The following is a 20,770-nucleotide window of genomic DNA, read 5'->3' as shown; positions in this document are numbered from 1 at the left end:
TCTCACAAAATCTGTCCCTAAAAGCTGTAGAGAGCTCTTTGAAAGGCAGCCTCACAGCTCTGGAGTGGTTTTTGTTGGTTTCTGATGGGCAACTTTGGGACGAGGCCAAGAAAGCATCGTCTAATTCCCACTGCTCAGTCCTGAGGGCTGTCGCTGCTGTCATTTGATCAGCATCAGGCTGGTGTGCTAATGGCAAGGCCGGATGCCACCCCTGGCTCCAGGGCGGTCAGAGGTCTCATGCACGCGCGCGCGCGCACACACACACACACACACACACACACACCCGAGTCTCCATCTGTAACTCCGCCTAGCAAACAAGCTACAAAGACATAGGGCTTGCCATCACTACAAAAAGTTAAGACAGTAGAGAAGAGAGAAGACTTCTCAAAGTCAAGGGAGGAGGAGAGGGAAAAAGATGATCTAAAGAAACCTGTGCTTCAGGAGGACATCTCATGCTGTCAAAATGAGAGTGGGAATCAGAAGGTTCTCTGTGAACTGCAAGGTGCCAGCCAGGAGACGTTGGTGGTGGGGGCCTCCTTCTCAGTCATGGAACTAACTGGTCTCTGCTGGGCTCTTACATCGGTGGGCGGAGAATAAAGGAGTTACGTCATCTCAGAAACTGTCTTTGTCACCTGGGGGGAAGACCATGAAGGATCTTTGCAACATTCCATTATTTCTGGTCCCTGAATGCCATGATGCCAGCCCCTGCACAGATAACTTGCTGCTTTCATAGTTTGAAAATATACTTTAACTCAGCCATGGCTCCATATCTTCTTCCAAGTCAGAGAAGTTGGTAGGTCCCAATTCCAGGTTGACAGTAGGGACACAGACCGCAAAGGTGGCAGAGATAAAATTTGGGCAGGAGAGACAAAACTCTTCAACCATTTTGCTTCTGTTTCCTTTAGACACAACAGCAGCTTAGGTCATCTCAGAGTTCACGTCTCCTCGAGGAGAGAGAAGGCAACAACACATTTTCAAGGAATAGCCAAATTATTTATAAAATCCGTAAAGTATGAAACATAACGACACCCCTGACAGGAGGTTGGGTCGGGCTTAATATTCTGTCCTCACACTTGACAAGCAACTTCTGATTCCAGTTGTCATTCCAAAGTGAGACGCTTCCAGATCTTACGTGTCTTCTCTCTCTCTGAGGTCCATTCAGTGCGTCTGATTCAATTGTAAAGCAATTATACTCCAATAAAGAAGTTAAACAGACAAACAAACAAAACAAACAAACAAAGGGCAGGACTTGGAAAATGCCTCTACTATATTACAGAGAATATCTCTTGTTTTCTTTTCTTTTTTTTTTTTTTTTATAGCTACTTTATTTATTTATTTATTTTTGGCTGTGTTGGGTCTTCGGTTCGTGCGAGGGCTTTCTCTAGTTGCGGCAAGCGGGGGCCACTCTTCATCGCGGTGCGGGGACCGCTCTTCATCGCGGTGCGCGGGCCTTTCACTATCGCGGCCCCTCCCGTTGCGGGGCACAGGCTCCAGACGCGCAGGCTCAGTAGTTGTGGCTCACGGGCCCAGCTGCTCCGTGGCATGTGGGATCTTCCCAGACCAGGGCTCGAACCCGTGTCCCCTGCATTAGCAGGCAGATTCTCAACCACTGCGCCACCAGGGAAGCCCTCTTGTTTTCTTTTTGTCTCGGACACCTTGACCCTTCCTGTTACCCCCGTCCCCCCAGCTGTAAGGTCAGACTAAAGGTGTTGTCATAGCAGAAGGAAAGCAGACAACAAGCCCTTCCCTGGGGAAGGAAACTGAGTCTCAAGAGCGGAGCCTAAGTCTGAGCGCAGAGAGAGTCCGTGTGCTGGTCTGAAGGCATGGACGAGAAACCGAATTCCCGGGACACTTGAAACCACGTTCAGGTGAAGCCCTGGATAAGAGTGTGTTCTAACCAGTAACAGCCCGCAGCGGGCGACGGGGTTTGTGCTCCCAGAATCCGGACCACTTCATGGTCTCACACTCGCGAAGCAGACAGCTCAGACCTCCTACCTCCGAGGCGAGCTCTCCCCATCCACGCTCCCACTGGGGGTGGCATGGCATCAGGATGGTGGGGTCCCCCAAGGGTCTGGGGTGCTTGTGGGTGGAACTCCAGAGAACCCTCCGGTATTTCAAGTGTCCAGGAAGCCACAGCAGGTTGTGTCCAAAGCCAAGTCCTTCCTTGGACACGCCTGGGCGTGCCAGGGCCTCAGGCATGGGCCTTAGTCTCCTGCTTGATGGCCGGTTTGTAGATGACTCCTTTGTTGGCAACTTTTTTGCCGCTGGAACAGCAAGGACACATGAGTGTTGTTAGTCAAACTGGAAAGAGAGGCAAGAGCAGCCCAACTCAGCTATGGAATGAGGCAAGTCAGATTCCTCTCTTGGAGACCTTTCTCCAGTTCTGTTGGTCTTGGGAGGAAACGCCCCCCAATGAAGCATTAACCAAAAGGGAACCTGTTCATTTTTCAACTGTTCCCTTGTAACGCTTGACGATACTAGACCTGCATTTTGACGAAGGTCTCATTACCACCCTGCTTCAAATCTCTGATTCCTACAGGGTTTCTGATAACCTCTTTTTTTCATACCAGGAAAAATAAATTAGGTTTTAGGAAAAACTAAACATGACAATAAAAACACAAGCAAAGGGCATCAATGTGAGTAAGAAATCAAAAAAATTCCCTCAGTTTTCTTCTGGGTTCAGAGAAGAAAAACCGGATGTCAAGATCTTAGAAAGAAGACAGCCTTGGCGCTTGTGTGTAGGTAAATGGGACCTCCCTTCCAAATCGAGAGGCTCGTCCAAGGTCTCAGCAGTGGCAGCAAAGCTGGCAGACGCACCTTCGACTCTGAGCGCACTGACTCTTGAACCACCAGCACCCAGTGTCTCACTGGATCAGTGGTGTTTGGGAAATGGCACTCCTAGGATAAGTGTTGCTACAGGTGACAGGGCTCTTCGTTCTGCAGGCTGCCTTCCCAAACAGATCAATCCTCATGGACACAAAGCCACCCACTCCCATCTTGGGCCCAAACCAACTCACCTCTTCTTCCTTCTGAAAAGCCAAATGGATACTGCCAGGACCATACTGATGCCCAGAACGCCAGCCAGGGCCACAGAAAGGGCGATGCCTGTTGAGGGGTAGTGCACACTCATTACAATCCTCCCTTCCCCTTCATCTCATCCCCATAGCACATGTGTGCACAGTCAAGTGACAGCTGCAGAATCATCCACAGAAAGGTGTAATTTCCCCATCTCTGTTCTCAGGTTCTGGTCTTTGGCCTAGCAGGATTGGCTGGAGTACTCACAGGGGGCCATTCGCAAATTGTAGCGATTCTCCAGCAGGGGTTCTCAAACTTGGACCAGCATCATCTGAAGAGCTTGTGTCTAATGTAGACTTTTTTTGAGCCCAACCCTCAGAGACTCTGATTCAATCTGGAGTTAGGCCCAGGAATCTGCATTTTAACCAAACACCTCTAGCTGATGCTGATATATGTGGTCCATGAACCACACTTTGAGAAACCCTGGGCTACAGAATAAGAACTTATTCCATTTTTGCTTGCTGGATTTAAGGCCCCTTGAGATGCCTCTTTATCAGCTTTGGCCCCAAGTTCCATTACACAGTCCTAAGCAGTCCAAAACAACCAGGGCCCATTGCCAAGGTCAACTGGCTGGTCACCCAACCTCCATACTGGGCTTAGGCCTAGTTTTTAGGCAATGGCTTCCCATCCTGGCAAACAGAAGGTCTTGGATAGGCTCTTTGAATGTACACATGCTATAAAGTGATTAGGTCGTTCATCAGGGGAGCATTTGATTGGCCGCTCATCTTTAAATCAGAGAGTGACTTGAGGGTAAGACACACAGTGAGGAGGGGGTCAGGAGTCAGAGTGATAGCACGGAGAAGCAGAGAGGATGGGCTTGAAGAATCACAGGCCCAGATCACACCGAGAATCACAGTGATCACCCAGCTGCAGCATGCACGGCCGGTTGGCCACGTACCCAGACTCAGTCCTGTGTACGTAGGGTCTGGCCCTTCAAAGGGGAGAGGAGAAGACTGGAAATTAACCGAGTCAAACCCTGGCAGATTTGACCAGTGTGTTGAGCAAAGCTCTACCTTTTGTTTGGGTGGAGGTACAGGGCTGATGCAGCCCTTTTGGGGATGTTCACTCTTGGCTCAGGTGCCTGATGGGGTAGAGGGAATTGCCCACCCAGGGAATTCACACTGTGATCCCTCCCTCTGATGCTCCTTTAATCACAACAGTCTCTTTGCGCGGCTAAGACTTCAGTTTTTGATACAATATGGCCAACTTGGAAGGTGAGGAAGGGTGAGAATCAGAGTCTACCTTGGTGAGCTGTCATCTGCTTCTCTGGCACCTACCTGTCTTCCTCAGCAAGGAAGCTGCCAGGTTCTAGCTGGCTGGGGCCAGCAGAGCTTGGTTGGAACCTGTCACCAGCCTTCTACACCCATCCCCATCCAGTAATGTTGTCATGGTTTGGTTCTATTTTTATTTATTTATTTATTTATTATTTATTCTTTCTTTTTTCTTTCTTTCTCTCTCTTTCTCTCTCTCTCTCTTTCTCTCTCTCTTTCTCTTTCTCTCTTTCTCTCTCTCTCTCTCCTTCCCTCCCTCCCTCCCTCCCTCCCTCCCTCCCTTCCTTCCTTCCTTTCCTTCCTTCCTTCCTTCCTTCCTTCCTTCCTTCCTTTCTTTCTTTCTTTCTTTTTTTGCTGTGGCCCCACTGGACAAACTGGAGAAGCCCCTCCACCATACCAGCCTCTCTTCCCTGCTACATGGAAACAGAGGAACGTGGCTTCTTCAGCAAGTTATTGTTGGAGATGGATGGGGTGAGTTAGTGGGGTCCTCAGTGGGGCTGAAATAGTGCCCGGTGATCTAAGGTGAAATCCCGTGGTCAGCCTGCTAGGAACCTCTCTGGGGAGGGCCCTGAGTGAGTCTGTCCTCTCGAGCAACACAGAGGCGCCCAGTCACAAAGCCCCCAGGTTACCCCAGCCTCTTCCAGGTTCTCAGAGCTACTCCTCATTCTTCCAGTCAGATTCTCCATCTAAAGAAAGTCTCTGCTTACACACACCCGCCTGTCTGGTGGTTTTCTGATCTCAGTAGAAACTTCTAGCTTGTGGCGGGGGAGGGGAGGGGATGGGGGGGTTCCAGTTCACACTGGAAGCCAGAGTTGTGCAGATGGTGGCCACCCAGCCAGACACTCAGGAGAGCCTGTGCCCATAGAGCCCACCATGGCGACGGAGACCCTGGGAGAGCCCCTATCAAGTGTGAGATGCAGGCCGAGGGCCAGGGACCACCTCCCCTTGGGGCACTTGATACCCTGGGGAACCAGACCTGAGACTGCAGGGTGAGGTTTTGCTCGCCCCCTTCTCCTGCCATCTGGCCCCAGTCTGGCTGATTCCCCTGGGGCCATCAGCCCCGAGTTCTTTCCCTGCTGTCTTCCTCCACAGTCTAATATTGAACCATAGCCTCCCTGGTCCACGGCTGGGCCCTAGTTGTCCCTGGTCTGGCTTCCCGGGTGGCCCCAGACTGTGGAAAGGATAAGCAGGGCAGGTGTGGATAGGAGCCGTCCACAAAGGGCAGGGTGGCCTGTTCTCTTGGCTGTTGCCGGCCACCGCTGGTAGCCCGCGGCCTCCCAGCTGGCAGAGAGCGTGGCTCCCCTCGCCTGATTCCCTGCCCTGAGCACAGGGACCAGTCTGTGGCTTGGGGAGATTCTCAGGACGTGAGTCTCCCCCTGGGGAAAGCATCAAGTGTTTGTACAGCACATGCTCTGTTCCCTGCGTGGCCTGTGGCCTCTGCACACTATAATTTGTTTTTTTTTTTTTAAGGTACCTAGAGGTAACCAAGGCCTCTAGGATCTTAAGAACAACAACCACTGGAAAAAAACCCAACTAGTCGTGATTTCTTTTCCAAGCCTTTTTGATGAAATACACTTCTGTTTTTTGTTCCTAAAGCTCCAGATGCTTGTGGTACTAAACTAGTTCTCGCCACATAAGACTGTTACTAGTAAGCCTAACCACTTGGCGAAGCCGTCCAAACTGGACGGTCTCTAAAGTCGTCGCTTTCACAGTCACCTCATACATCCTCAGAGCCACACAGGCCCCCAGACAACTGACAGCCCCACTCTGGGGCTGGAGGAGGTACCCTCAGGCCATGGTCTTAGGGAGCAGAGTGAAGGCTTGGAAGCAAGGCCCCAGGCATGAGACTTTTCTCATGCACACGTGGCGCAGCTGGGTGGCTGATCTGGAAGGAGAGTCTGGCTTTCCTGTGTCACTGAGCAGTGTCCTTGGCTGTATTAGGCCTTATAAACAACAGCCTAATTTAATCCAGGGCGCTAATGTGGGTTCCTTGCTCCTGGATGACGACTTCTTAGGGCCTAAGTTGCCTCTCCTTGGAAACAATGAAACAAGACCAAGCAGGTATGAAGACAAGGAAGTCCCCAGAGACTGGGACAGATGCTTTACAGCCAAGTGTTTGATGCAGCAAAAAACAAAGCAGCTTGACTGAGCAAGCGAAGAGCATAAGCCCCTTGGGAAGAGGAATGGCAGCGAGGGCGGCGCCTTGTGGGAATTCTACCCGCCAGGAAGCCCGGGGCAGAAAGATGACGTTGGGATGCTATCTCCTGCCAGGTGAGACAGCACCAAGCATCAAGGAGCAGAGCTCCTCTGCTGAGCTGGATAAAGCGCAGGGCTTGGGTCCCAATGGAGGCAGATGCCAGAGCATCTGCTAACTAAAGGGAGAGGGGAGGTCACAAAAGGCATCAGGAGAACTGTTGGGGCGACTAGAGGACTAGTGCCCAGAGAGAGAAGCCAAAGCCTGCATCCCCGCAGCGCCTCTGGGATGTTGCAGAGAACAGGCATCAAAGATGGTGCAGGGAGGGGCAAAGATTCACTTGCAGATTAAACACAGAAATGGTTTCTGAATGGCAAATGAGACAAGGAGTTCCCACTGAAGAACAGTGGGACAGACAGGAGAAACGAGACAGGCTGGTTGACAGAGACGGCCCATGAGAGGCACGGGGTGAGAACGCAACGAAGGGGCTCCTGAGCTGGCAGGTACGAGGGTACGTGCCATTACAGATGTGGGGCAGCCGCCTTCTCTCCATACGAGGCTCCAGTACGAGTCACGGTGAGCAGAAGTAGGACAGTACGCCACACAGAAGGAAATCACACAGATAGAGAAGAACTCCAGTACCACATGCCTCACCCGGGAAGGTACAGACCCCCGAGAAGATCAGCAAGCCGCTCGCCACAGGGCACTGCTACCTGTCTGGCTGGCTCAGGTGCTGTGCCTTCCACGGGTATCTTGCTGGACCGAGGGATGCTGGTTAACTGCGTCTGAGGTCTTCTGAAGCCTCAGGTGCACACACAGAAAAGTCCAGCGGGAGGAACAAGCAGCTCATTTACACAGCTTGCCATTCCTGAAACAAGTCTAGCATTTTCTAGGTCTATTTGCCATTCTGTTTATTCAAACAGAGTTTTGAATAAAAGGAATACAATCCTTTTCCTTTCAGTGTATTATTTTAAAGTATGGACTGTTTTAGTAGGTGACATGTTCCACAGTGATTAGATACGTATACGTATAGGTGTATGTCTTTAGCAGTCTCCAGTCTTATAAAAGAGGCAGGGAGTGTTTTGGTTTAGCAGGGATTTGAGAGTTTAAATATATAAAATCCAGTTTCAGGTGGTAAAACTCTAGTTATTATGCTTAATACAAGTCATAGACTCAAGTAACTGAAATGCTGGTCCTCTCTTTGGATGATGCTTTGGTAAGAAAAGCAAGGAAGATGCCCTCCGTAACCACAGAGCATAACTATCTTTTTTTTTTTTTTTTTTTTGAGCATAACTATCTTAAGAGGACATATTTTACTGGAGTTTTTCTTAACACTGTGGAACCCGTTGAAGAAGTAATTTCTACAAATAAGTCTGCCCAAAAGATGCCACCAGATTACATGTGGGAACTGGTTTTCTATGACCGTGCTAGGGCCTGATGGCTTTGCCTTCCAGATTGCAGGAATGCTGGCCCAGAAGAGAGAGCCGTGCTGCTCTGAGGGGGCCTAAACCCTGGGACAGTGGGCGAGGGTTATTATGCAGCACGGGGTGCTTCATGCTCTCAGTTCCCTTTGGGGGTCACGCTGTTTGTGCTGCGGGAATGACAGGTGGTGGGACCGGGGCTCTTACCCCGGATGACAGAAGGCCTGACGGCATCCCTCAGCAACCCCCTCCCAGACCTTCAACACTTGACAGCTACGTTCTGATCTTTACGCAAAATAAGACTTGATAAAACTAAAACTTGACAACTGGTCAGGCCTCTGTTTAGATCGTTCTGCAGAGAAGACACTGGTGGGGAGAGGGGAAGGGAGACGGGTCGGCTCCATTCCTTCAGACTTGTAATGAGCACCAGGCACGGGGCCCGGCACAGAAGGCTAGTAAGACGCCCACAGCCCCTGCTTTAAGGGGCTCGTGGTGTGTGGGTAATAGAGGCATATTTTTTCTTTTTCTTTTTCTGCGTGGTAATGCATCATTACCCTGTGGTGTGCTGAAAACTATAACACAGATGAACAAGTTCAGCTGCACTGAAGCAGGAGACTGTAAGTCACCCTCAGGGGGATGGGGAAGACTTTGGCAGGATATGGTTGGAGTTGGGTCTTGAAAATTTTTCCTGGTGGAAGAGACGAGGGGCATCCCAGACAAAGGGACTTGTGTGTGCAAAAGTCAATAGCATGCACACATGAAAGCACCTGCCATGTTGAAGGAGGCCCCCCAGGGCAGGATGGGAGCAGGGGAGACATGCTGGAAGGATCAGCTGGTGCTGATGAGCAGAACCACAAAGGGTGGTCCCAGGTTTCCGCCTGACCCCTTCTCCCGCTGTCTGGGCCAGAGGCTTATTGCTGGGAGCAAGAGAACATCCCTGGTGGGGCTTTCTGTTCCCTGCAGTGGCTAACGTGGGGCGTGCTCAGTAATACGCGGTATGTTGAGCTGCATTAGGTGTGACTAGGACTCCGCTTCTTAGCACATTTGACGATCATTCCTGACTATTCAGACCCTGTATCCGGGGTAGGGGATTTTAAGGGGAACGCGTCTGGTCTTTCATTTGGATCCTTTGGAATAATTAATCTTTTTCCATCTAATAGAGTTTATTTATAAATAGGGACTTTTAGAAAGTTGACAAGGTCAATAACCACAAAGCATACATTCTAGTCTCAAAAAATTAGATAATTAGCCATCTTAGCTTTGTAACGTTTTTTTTCTCTCTTTTTTAAACATTTTATGAAACTACCCAGGTCCCTCAGGGTCAAGCAGATTCTAATCAGGCTACTCCACAGCTCTGCTGAGGGGGAAAGCCCTACCCCTCGACTGCCCAGCACTCTTGTCTTAAGTGTTGCCTCTGCTGGCTCCAGGCTCTGAGGCATGTGACATGCACTTGCTCAGAGCAAGCGCACTGAAGACACGATTATAGAAACTTTTTGGCTTCCTCTTGTCCTTCAAGTTTTCCTTGCCCTGACATGTTGAAAATAGAACTTGATAACATTAGCATTTGGGTTTTATTGGTCTGGCTTTATTACCCTTTGCCATCTGGAGCCAGTGTTGGTGTCTTTGGCTGGGAAGAGGTCAACTTTGGGGAACCGAGAATCGGGCCCCTGAACTATATAGATGTGCCTCTACTGTCTTTCTCCTTCCTCACATTGGGCAGCTGACTCCTACGAGATCTGGACTGCTCCCAGGATGTGTTCCTCCTCTCCAAGACCCCACCTGGAGGACGTGAGTCTTGTTTCCTCTCTTCAGCTCAAGACTTCCATTTGTGCCACTTGGAAGAGGCACTTTTTAAGAGCTGAAAAAAAGTGCCCGGCCTGACTATCATCTCTCCACAAGGAGAGGGCATTTTAACCAAAGGCAACAGGAAACAACATACACAAGAGAAAAAAAAATCATACAAAAGGGAAGGAACAGAATGATGAGGGGATTCTGAAGAAAGTTGCTACCTCAGAGGCATCTGGACCCCTGGTGAAGGAATTGGTATGCTTCTTCGAAAGGTGAATAGTTCTTTCTCATCTACTTCTCTTAGCCTTGGCCCTACCCAATTATACAAGAAGAGTACCTACTCAAATCCTAAAGGAAGATGGGAAACAGGGATAGAATAGAATAAAGACCAGGGCATGTGATATAAAACCCTAGAATCCTGTGATAGGAGTGGGAAAAAAAAGTTCTGGGCCTAGGAAAGTCACTGTACAATCCGTAGGGCATCGGTTCTCAGTCAGGGGCAACTTTGCCCCTCCTCCCCCAGAGACACTTGACAATGTCTAGAGATGTTTTGGCTGTCACAAGGGGGGGACGCTGCTGGCATCTAGAGGGTAGAGTTCAAGGACGCTGCTAAACATCCTGCAGTGCAAAGGGCAGCCCTCACAGTGAGAATTATCCCGCTCCAAGTGTCAGCATTGACGTGCTGATGCCAAGGCTGAGAAACCCTGCCCTAGGGCCGTCATAGACTCTACACCTCTTAAGGACAGAAACCAAGCTCTGTGTTCCTTTTCTAGTTGAAGAAAATACAGGGTCCAGTTAAGTGATTCAGTCCCAGTTGTTCCAATTTGGTTAAACCTCAGATCCCCCTCTCAAGGTCCGTGCACTTTCTTTCATAAAGGATTTCCTTAACATTACTTTTTTCCTGGCAGAAAACTCCAGAGTTTTCATTTCCCAACCCCATAGTTCCTGTTAACTTTCAGAGAAGACCCTGAATTAAACCAGCCGCTAATTACAGACATGCCTCAGTGGAAGAGCGTGCAAACAATTGAGTCCAAATTGCTCAAGGTTCCCACTGACAAACAAGCTTACCCCATCGACCTGAAAGGGCGTGTTACAGTCTGAGACCCGCTCCACGTTGGTGTGAGAAGGCCCTTGTGACTTGCAGGCACCCCTGGGGGGGATGAGGTTTGGGGCTTCACTCCTTTGGGGCTGCCTCATCCTTGTTTCTTAGGGGACAGCCCCATTTGCTGCCCGAGTCTTTGGGCAATGAGGGGAAAAGGAGAATTCTGGCCAAGTTTCTATAATCAGCCTCCAAATGAACAGGTTTGCGTTGGACTGCCACAGATTCTTACTCCAGGGAGAAAGCCCAGCCCAGCCTTTGGAAGCAGCAGTTCTGGGTAAGCCGTGCAGGAGGGGCAGCAGCAAAGCTGCATTTGGGCTGTGATCTCCACGTCCTGAGCTGGAGCCGGTCCGGGGGCTTCTGCTTCGAGGCCCCTCAAGCTCCCCCAGCCAGACTGGGAGGGTCTCCTGAAGCGCTCTGTTACCAGCCTGACTGCACTGCCTGCTCTGCAGGCGCCAGCTTATACCTGCACTGGTCTACGAAGATGGCTAGTTATCCCCGAGGCTACAGTTCATTGTACACGTGGGGGTTACTTCTGGATGTCAAGTTCCTGCGTGCTTTCTTCTGCTCCTCTGTAACTGCCCTCACACGCTGTCCCTGCCACGTGAAGTCAGGGTGGACAGTTGTTAATGTCCACTTAGAATCAGAACATGTTAGCACCGAAAGGACCTTAACTCACCTAGTCCAACCCATCATTTTATGGCTGAGGAAACCAAGGCCAAAGAAGGGACATGATTTGCCTGCGTCATGTAGCCAGGAGGAAACAAGGTGAGGCCTGGAACCCGGGTCTCCTGACTGTTGGGGAGTATCTGTCACACTATCCCTGGTGCCTTGTAGAGACTTAGCCCAGAGAACAGAGCTGACTGTTATCCTTGAATCACAAGCAAAATTCTACCTGATCTATGTGGGCAGTGTCCCTTATCTCCAGGAGGAATTTCATTTTATTTAAGAGTTGAAGTATTTCCGTTTAACCCTTGACTACTACATACTTCATTTAGAAAAATAGGAAAAGAGAATGTTATATCCATAATAGAGCACCAGGGGATAATTCTATGCATTTGAGGTATTTCCTGGAAAAGAAGCTGCTATAGTTATCCTCATGTACATCCTCAACTTTTAGGAGGGGCCATTGTTTATAGATTCAGTTTTCAGACCAAGAAACCGGTGAAAAGAGGAAGATGACCTTAACTAGTGATATCTGGAGAGGAGAACCCAAAAGATAAATTCTTGGACGGTTCTTGATTAAGTAACTGACAGAGAAGGACGTAACTCTGACCATATGTGTGGGTCAGTTCAGAAGGGCATGTTTCTAAAGCTTTCTGGCAAGGGCCTTGAAATTCAATCTTCATGTGGTCCACTAAGCTTAGCAAGTGATAGTTATAATCTCACATGCTATGAAAGGAACAACAACAGAACAAGGTGCCCCATGTGAGACGAGGAGAGCTGATTCTCTGACAAGTGGGTTAATGGTCATCCTTAAATATGAACCCTTGGCCCAGCTTGGCCACAAGTGATGTGAGAAAGTGAACTTAGCGATTTGAAGAGTGTGGGCCCCTCACCCTTTTCCCCGGACCCCCAGCTTCCAGCTGTCTTGATGTAGATACCGAGCAAGTCAAGATGTTAACTGTCCATCTGGGGAGTTATGGTTACGGATTTAAAAGGAAGAACTGAGCTTCCATAGCTCAGGAAGAAACCAAACTATTAAGCTTCATTCCATATAGATCTCGGATGCCTGTGCAAGCTTCAAGGAGATGAGACAAAAGGCAGTTCTGAAGATACTTTCTTCTTTTTCTTTTTTTTTTTTTTTTAATTTATTTTTATATTTATTTTTGGCTGTGTTGGGTCTTTGTTTCTGTGTGAGGGCTTTCTCTAGTTGCGGCAAGCGGGGGCCGCTCTTCATTGCGGTGCGCAGGCCTCTCACTATCGCGGCCTCTCCTTGCGGAGCACAGGCTCCAGACGCGCAGGCTCAGCAGCCGTGGCTCACGGGCCCAGTTGCTCCGCGGCATGTGGGATCTTCCCAGACCAGGGCTCGAACCCGTGTCCCCTGCATTAGCAGGCAGATTCTCAACCACTGCGCCACCAGGGAAGCCCCTGAAGATACTTTCTTGTCTAACGGGCCCTGCTACATTAGACCATGAGCTGCTTGTGGCTCGGATGTGGGTTATGCCCACTTTCTAAAACCTTACAAAGGAGCATCCCTGGACCTTGGTGGTGCTAGTGGTGCCAGGAATCACCTGGCAAGGCCAAAGATGGGCCTTGATGCCAAGAAAGCCTGTAAGAAGTTAGAAGGTTTGATCTCATGAAAAGGGCCCTATCATGTATCTTAGGAGAAGGGGTAGGTAGTTCTTCAGGGCAGAGAGGCCCCCAGACCATCCTGTCTTCCCCATCTGTGGGAGACTCCCAGACTTAATGAGGGTTCTGGTCCATGCGCCTGGAGGCCCTGGCTCGTGCTTCTCTACCAAGGCTCAGGGAAGTCAAGGTCAGTGGAGGGAGACCTCAGTAAACCCACACACAGTGGCTCCTCATGCATCTGGTTCCCTTGGCAGCCAGAGTGCTCTTAACCCATCTCCTAAGGGTATCAGTGACAGTGCCCAAGAGCAGGGCACCCGATTTCATACAAAACAGGCATCTCGGCACCACACTCGCCACACGCTGCATCTCCTCACCTTGTCGGAAAGAGACGTACACCAGCCTCTCATCAAATTTCTGGACCTGCCGGAAGTTGTTGATCATCTCTCTAGGGAACGGGTCATCCACCCGTGTGCAGTACAGGGCTGTCTCCAAATCCACCAGCTGCGGGGGAAGAGCAGAAACACCCGCCACGGGCAGAGTGACGCCCCCTTGCCTGACCTCGAGGGAGAGGACCACCAGATCTCACCTCCGAGGCCTGGCGGGAGACCCTTGAGAAAGCAGTGGGGAAGCCAGAAGCTGCCCCTCCCCTGCGGGTGTCTGAGTGATGGGGCTCGGGCGAGCCCGTGTGTCTTCCCACTGTCTTCCCACCTCCCGGGGCTGCCGGAAGGGTTCGTGCTGTCAGTTCCTGATTAAGCCTGAAATCTGCCCTGCAGGGAGGGAAACCTGGGGTGGTGAGGGGCTCCTCAGTCTCCCACGGAGACTGCATTCCTCTCCTGAGCCTCATTCAGAGCTCAGCTCTGAATCAGAGGGGCCTGGGGCTTAGTCTGATGGTCCTGTCAAAAGGAACAAAAAGAGGGAGGCAAGAGTCTCACAGGTCATCTGACTTCTAGTTCCATGGTATTTTCATACACCCACATAGATCATGTAACTGTTTCCAAGGCAGTTTCTGGGTTAGGACATATTACTGCCTTTCTGATCATTTTATCTCTTGATTCATCATGTCTTTATTCCTGTCAGCTTACTTGCTGCCATTTATCGAGGCTACTCAGATCAGTAGCTCATAGTAGAAAGGAAGGAGCAGCAGTGAGAGCTGTGCTGGCTCATGAAGCGGGTGGGGGCCATGAGCCAGTGTGCAGCAGCCCGCTGGCCCCGTCTCCTGGGCAGCCGTGCTTCCTCCTGATGAAATTCAGCTGCAGACTAGAGACACCGGCAGTGACCTGGAACTCAGCTCTATCTTTGGGTCTTAGCTCTGTCACTAACCAGCTGGTGATCCCCAAGTTTCCTCAACTCTAACCCTTGCTTTCATCACCTAAGAAATGAGAGGATTAGAGATGATTCCTAAGGACTCTGTCCCCCCAGTTTTACACTAGACTGTGAGCTTCTTGAGGGCAGAGATCCTCACTTCCTCATTGCTGTAATCCCCATCCCCCCGGGCTTGTTAAACAGTCTAACCTGATCCTATCTTTATTCTGCCCCTGTAAAAGAGCCATGCTCTTTCCTGCCTGGGAGGTAGACACTATCCACTGAGGGATATATTAGGAAACGCAGCTTAACAGCTCTTATTTAAAGCACTGTGGAGACAGATTCATTTTCCCCACTTGACTTGATAGCTCCACTTTTGAAGCTCAGCCTGTAATTTCTGAAGTGCTTCCAAGCCCCTGTGATATTTGGAGAGGTTTTGAATAGCTGCCCATGAAACTCTAAGTGAGGAAATCAAGCCGTTGATTATGATATGGGTGGTGGTAGGGTCCGAGGTGCCACGTGCTCTCTGACGAGGAAGAGCACGACAGTTACCTGCTGCTGGGAAATTTGCACAGGGTTCCGGAAAACCGTCCAGAGCACGGTCGGGTAGCAAGGAGGTGTGGTCAGGGACCCTCGGTAGCGGTAGTACTCCTCAGGCCTCTTCGGCAGCAGCTCTTCAATGCTGAAACCCGGAATGGACACTTCTTGGCCTGGAGAGACATGTTGGGGGATGATGTCACCTTGCTCCCCAAGGCAGAGGTGCAGCTGAGCATATGACAGACTAGGAAGGTGAACTAGCTCCATTCTGAGCCATCTGATCCTAGGACTTGGTCACAGACAGTACCTGGCCCCCTGCATGTGTTCTTCTTCAGATCACACAAGGGTGAATACACTCTTCTCCAACAGAGGGTGAATAAGCATCCAAGGACCTCTCACCTTTGTACTTTACATCTTTAAGGTGACTGAAGATCTTGTCATATGATGGATTGAAGGAGCCCATCTGCAATAGAGATGGGGCAGGTTGAACAGGGACAGAATTCGATAGGCTGAGCTTGGCTTGACAATTGTGAATGCAAGGGCTCTGCTGAGGGTGTGTAATCACCACTGCTGAGATCCTCCCCAAAGGATCCACTTTACTAGGACAGTTATGATGCATCACTAGGCTGTTAGGGGGTTGGCGGAATGGTCCTGCCCTCTTGCATCTCAGGACATCCTATTTCCAGCTCAAGGCACTGGGGCTGGGGTGTCCCCGAGCAATAGGTATAGCTTGTGCTCCTGATTATCTGGCTGTGAGCTTGAAGGCCACAAATAGCATGTTCTCTAACCAGAACTTAAGGGAGCTTGAGTTCATGCAAGCCAAATCAGGCAAGTAAGCCTGTTGAGAAACGACATACGTGCTGTCTCCTTAGGGGGAAAAATGCAAGCAAATCAGGAGATGTTCCCATTTTCTGGGGTTAAGGAAAGAACTTACGCTGGGGTTCTTATAAAGGATGGAGCTTGGATACTGGAAATTGTATCAGGCATCTGATGGGGCAGCAGTGAATGATTCCCCCACCCACGACAGGTCCTATCCAACTTGGCAATTCCTTGATTATGCAATAGGGCTGGGGACTAGGACTCATCTTTCCAGTGTCACCTAGGACATGCCCATTTCTGCTGTCCAGCCACAGAAAGTGCTGCCTCCAGGCCAAGAGAGCAGGAGCCCTGTGGGGAGATACCCCCTGTTCTAGAGCCAAGACACAGCCGGACGGACAGACAGGTGTGCGTGGAACCACAGGCCAGGTCTGATGTCATCCTGACCTCCAGTTTCACGTAAAATGCCTCTCTTACCTCTATGAGAACAGCTAGGACCGCGAGGCCTTCTGGCTTGTCACTGGCGATGCTGGCATTGGGGTACAGGTCCGAGTTATAATAGACCATATGCAGCTGCAGTGGGAGAGGGGAGGTGAGTTGCTACCCATCAGGGGATAGGGACCCATGGGAAGCTTTCACTTTTGCAGGAGACTGGAATCCAATGGGAGGGACAGACCACCCCCATCCCCAGCTAGATTCGGCCTCTCAGACCCTTGCCTCATGGCCACCCCAGTGTTCCCCTTTCTCTCAGTCGTCTAGACTGCAAACTCCACCAGGCCAGTCTGTCCGTCTTATTCACTCATGGTATCCCAGTGTCTGACATGGTGCTTGAAAAGTACCAGGTACACAATAGATATTGAATGAGTGAATGAACAAATTGGTTTTTATACTAGCAGTGAAAAAGCTTGGATACTTTGGAGCACTTCTCCCTTCTGCTTTTTCCTACTTATTCTGGAGCCTGGGGCAAAATGGTCCCATGTGGCTTGCCCAGCCTCAGCCTGGCCACTCTGCATTTGATCTGGGGGCCGGGGCAGTAAACCTCCAACTGTAACTTAATCATACTTGTACCCAGAGCAGGACATGCATTTATCTCTCAGGTGGAGACAATCACAACATGACTTTTATAAAGGTTGTATCAACTATATTTTAAGAGACCATGAAACAAAAATGCTACTCCATGAATGTAGACTCCAAAATACCATTCTAAACTCGTTTTTTTTCAAAGCAGAAATTACTTATCATTATTAAAGTGAGGAAAAGAGAAGTTTTTGAGAAATCTTGGGTTTAAAAAGTCTAGGTAAACTCTGATGAGTGATGTTGATAATGAGGGAGGCTATGCACGTGTGAGGGCAAAGGGTATATGGGAAATCTCTGTATCTTCCTCTGCATTTTGCTGTGAACCTAAAATGCTCTAAAAAAAAAAAGTCTTAAAAAATTAAAAAAAAAACAGTCTAGGTAAGCATTAAGACATTGTTATGACAAGCTCTGACAATGTTTAACCTGATTTTTTTTTTCTTAATCAAGCAAAAAAAATGTTTATTTGGATCAAAGCATGCGATTTAGGGCACACAGATTTGGGTAGCTTCCCAAACAGTGTCCTGCTAGGGAGTAAAAAGGGCTTTTAAAGGCAAAGAAGGGAGGTTTGCATTACAAAGAATTTTGTAATTTTCAAGTTGGAGGCAGAAGCTAGTCTTGGCTAAACATGGTTGACTACTAAGGCTGTTACTAGAGGGAGGGAAAAGTTCGTTAATGTGACAAGTTGCAGGTGTTCTTGCAGAGTCCTTGGAGTATTTGTGGTTTGGCCCAGTTCAGAAGTTCATGGTTCCCGCTGGTGAGGACATGCATAAGGTTCACCTCCTTAATGGCCTCCCAGCTCCATTTTAAAACCCCTTGACATAAGTGACTCCATTTTATTTCACAGTCCTTTCTCCTAATTCTTTTGGAATCTGTCATCCTCCCCCTACATGACAAGGTTAAGTCTGTGATCTGAGACTCCCCACCAATTGGTTAGTAAACATTTCCATTTTCAGCTGCATTGGTGTTTGTTTCAATTGTCATTTTCTTTGTTGTCTCTTCTCTCCAGATGTGGCTTTTGCCTCAATATTAAAACAATTCCAGCCTTCAGGAAACAGGTGGATAGATATTTGTAGAGTGAAAGTGTTCCTAAAAATCTCAGATAATCTCTTGTTTCCTGCCAGAGGCCGCTCTAGCCCATTCTAAAGGGTTATAGCTGGACCTCTTGGCAGTTGGCAAAAGGGGAATAGTTTGTATTGCTTGTCATCAGCTTTATACAGGAAATGAAGTTTGTCTTAGGTCTACCAGCAAGCCTGCTCTGGTCTTTGTCTATTCTCTCTTGCCTTATGTGATGTGGTAAAATATATCCACAAATTCTTTGACTCGTTCTTCAGAAAGTAGAGCCTAATTCCTCTCCCCTCAGGTGTGGCATTGACTAAATGTCTTGCTTCTAATAAATCATGTAAGGTGGAAGTGATAATATATGACTTCTGAGACCACATCATAAAAGGCATTGTGGCTTTCCCCTTGCTCACACTTGGATCACTCACTGTGGAGAAAGCCAGCTGTCATGTCATAAGGGCACCCAAGCAACTCTATGAACAGGTCCACGTAGTAAGGGACTGAGGCCTCCTGCCAATAGCCAGCATCAACTTGTCCACCATATGAGCCATTTTGGAAGCAGACCCTTCAGCCCCAGTCAAGCTTTCAGATGACTGTAGCCCAGCCAATACCATGACTGCAGTCTCATGAGAGACTCTAAACCAGAGCCAGTCCCCTAAGTTGCTCCCAAGTTTTTTACCCACAGAAACTGCAAGATAATAAATGCTTGTTGTCTTAAACTGCCAATTTTTAGGGTAATTTGTTATGTAGCAATAGATACCTAACACACTTTCCTTGGTTGAACCGCTATCTGGGCATCTTCACATCTTCACTTACTCCTAAATAACTCCTTCTCACACTGATTCACTCAAGGCTCCTAAGAACATATCTGTTTTTCTCCATCACCTTTGAATACCTCATATTTAAGGTAATATTTGTATCACAAACTCCCTTATGTCATGCCTTGGATTGATTTTTATATGATCAATGTTATATTTTCTTCAGGTATTAAAGCTTTAAACAATAAAGCATGTTGTTGGAAATCTTTATCATTCTTCACAGAAAAATTCCTGTAATTTTTGGGTAGTTTAAATATATTATGTCTATTCTACATTCTCCTTCTGGACATTAAGAGCTTATAGACATGACTTCATTCTGATAAAGCCCCTTAGACATGCAGGAATCTCATCCTCCTACTTTGTTTAACCTGATTTTTAATCCTAAAGGTGGTATCACCTGTCCTCCAAAAAACTATATTATATATGATCACATGTATTTTAGTTGATTCTTTGCCTCTTGAGACTATGACACACTGAGATTTTACCTCTCTTCTTTTTCTTCGTTAATCTCTTTTCCCGTCTTATGTGATTATAAATAGAATTCAAGCATATGTTAATGAATACAGCTCAGTGTTCCCCACTTTTCAATTGGCCCTTTCTAATTAAAAGAAAATTATATCAAATTATTTCTTCTTTTTAATGGTCCTCTATTAAGGATTTCTTAGGGGCTCCTACTTTACCATCTTTCCCCCCCAAAGGATGTAGCCTCCACACAGCCCCACACCATCTTGTCCTGGCATTGCTTTGGGAAATAGTGCAGAACTCTATGTGGCTAAAACCCTGAAGGTCCTAGATCCTTATTTCTTTTTATTGATTGATTGATTGATTGATTGATTCTATTTTTGGCTGCATTGGGTCTTCACTGCTGCTCACAGGCTTTCTCTAGTTGCAGCGAGCGGGGGCTACTCTTTGTTGAGGTGTGCGGGCTTCTCATTGCGGTGGCTTCTCTTGTTGTGGAACACGGGCTCTAGGCGTGTGGGCTTCAGTAGTTGTGGCACACGGGCTCAGTAGTTGTGGCTCACGGGCTTAGCTGCTCCGCGGCATATGGGATCTTCCCAGACCAGGGATCAAACCGGTGTCCCCTGCATTGGCAGGCAGATTCTTAACCACTGTGCCACCAGGGAAGTCCCGATCCTTATTTCTTTTTACAGCTGACCTTTGAGCTTGTGTTCTGTTTTAGCACTTTTCTCAGTTGTTCAGATGAAATCAAGAGGAGGTGAAGACTAATACAAACAGAAGGGAATTCCCTGCTGAGAGGATTAAGAGAGTCTTCTTATATAGACTCAAGCCAGAAGAACTGCTATACTTTCAAGGACCCGCCATAGAGAATCTGCCACTTTAGGGTCACCTTGATTTTTTTTCTCTATTATTGACATTTATGGTCCATCTTCACCAGGCTCTTGGTCTGATGATGTGGCTTAATAGCAGAAAATACAATAACTATTTTTAAATGCCCAAACCCTCTCAGCCTACACCCTAACTCCTTTACTCCCCGTGGGAAAATAGAAGCCTCCATATTGCAGTTAGGCTGAAAGAAATTGCAGTCCTGGAGGTTCAGAGAGGGGCCTGGTCTGAAATATGTGCACTTCCAGTAGGGCCATCCATTGGGCCAGAATTATAGCTCTTCCACCTCTTGTAACTCAACCTCTAATTAGCCTAAGACATTAAGCAGTTTGGCATTTAAGAACAGAGGAGAATGGTCGTGTCATTGTTTACCATGGGCTCCATTAGCTGATCAGTAGCATTTATCCCTTTGTATTTACTGCCCTTTAAACATTCAGAACCACACCCCCAAGTGCAATCCCACAGGAGCTCTGAAATGGAGCACCTCAATCCCCCAGCCTCCACTGAACACCTGTAGTGCAGGAAAAAAGCTCTGCTCCTCTTCCTGTTTTCTTTGATATTTGGGGTAGCACCTCAGAGCAACGTAACGCAACACTGTGATGATGTCCCAGGCTATCCTCAGTGAGTCTCTGATTGCCACAATGCCCTACGCGTTATAATGCCAGTCATCCCTTGAT

The 20,770-nt window shown here is 48.5% G+C and overlaps 2 protein-coding genes across 3 annotated transcripts in view; one reads left to right on the top strand and one right to left on the bottom strand.

The window, feature by feature from the left end:
• The window catches only part of APH1B (aph-1 homolog B, gamma-secretase subunit), an 85,434-nt gene that overhangs the window by 52,921 nt on the left and 11,743 nt on the right, over positions 1-20,770 (top strand). The window lies entirely within an intron of this gene.
• Positions 1,287-20,770, bottom strand: part of CA12 (carbonic anhydrase 12) — a 60,695-nt gene continuing 41,211 nt past the window's right edge. Inside the window, exons 5-11 of one of the 2 annotated variants that reach the window (XM_007165972.3) lie at positions 16,273-16,368; positions 15,379-15,442; positions 14,995-15,152; positions 13,515-13,641; positions 3,974-4,006; positions 3,018-3,105; positions 1,287-2,264 (exon numbers count right to left, since the gene is read on the bottom strand). In XM_007165972.3, coding sequence (XP_007166034.1) covers positions 2,192-2,264; positions 3,018-3,105; positions 3,974-4,006; positions 13,515-13,641; positions 14,995-15,152; positions 15,379-15,442; positions 16,273-16,368 — 639 coding nt within the window. In that variant the 3' untranslated portion in view covers positions 1,287-2,191. The remainder of the gene's footprint in view (positions 2,265-3,017; positions 3,106-3,973; positions 4,007-13,514; positions 13,642-14,994; positions 15,153-15,378; positions 15,443-16,272; positions 16,369-20,770) is intronic. The other variant, XM_007165973.3, reaches the window with a different exon arrangement.

Source organism: Balaenoptera acutorostrata, chromosome 3 (assembly GCF_949987535.1).
Source record: "Balaenoptera acutorostrata chromosome 3, mBalAcu1.1, whole genome shotgun sequence".
Taxonomy (NCBI): domain Eukaryota; kingdom Metazoa; phylum Chordata; class Mammalia; order Artiodactyla; family Balaenopteridae; genus Balaenoptera; species Balaenoptera acutorostrata.
This window is presented reverse-complemented; position numbering and strand designations above follow the sequence as displayed.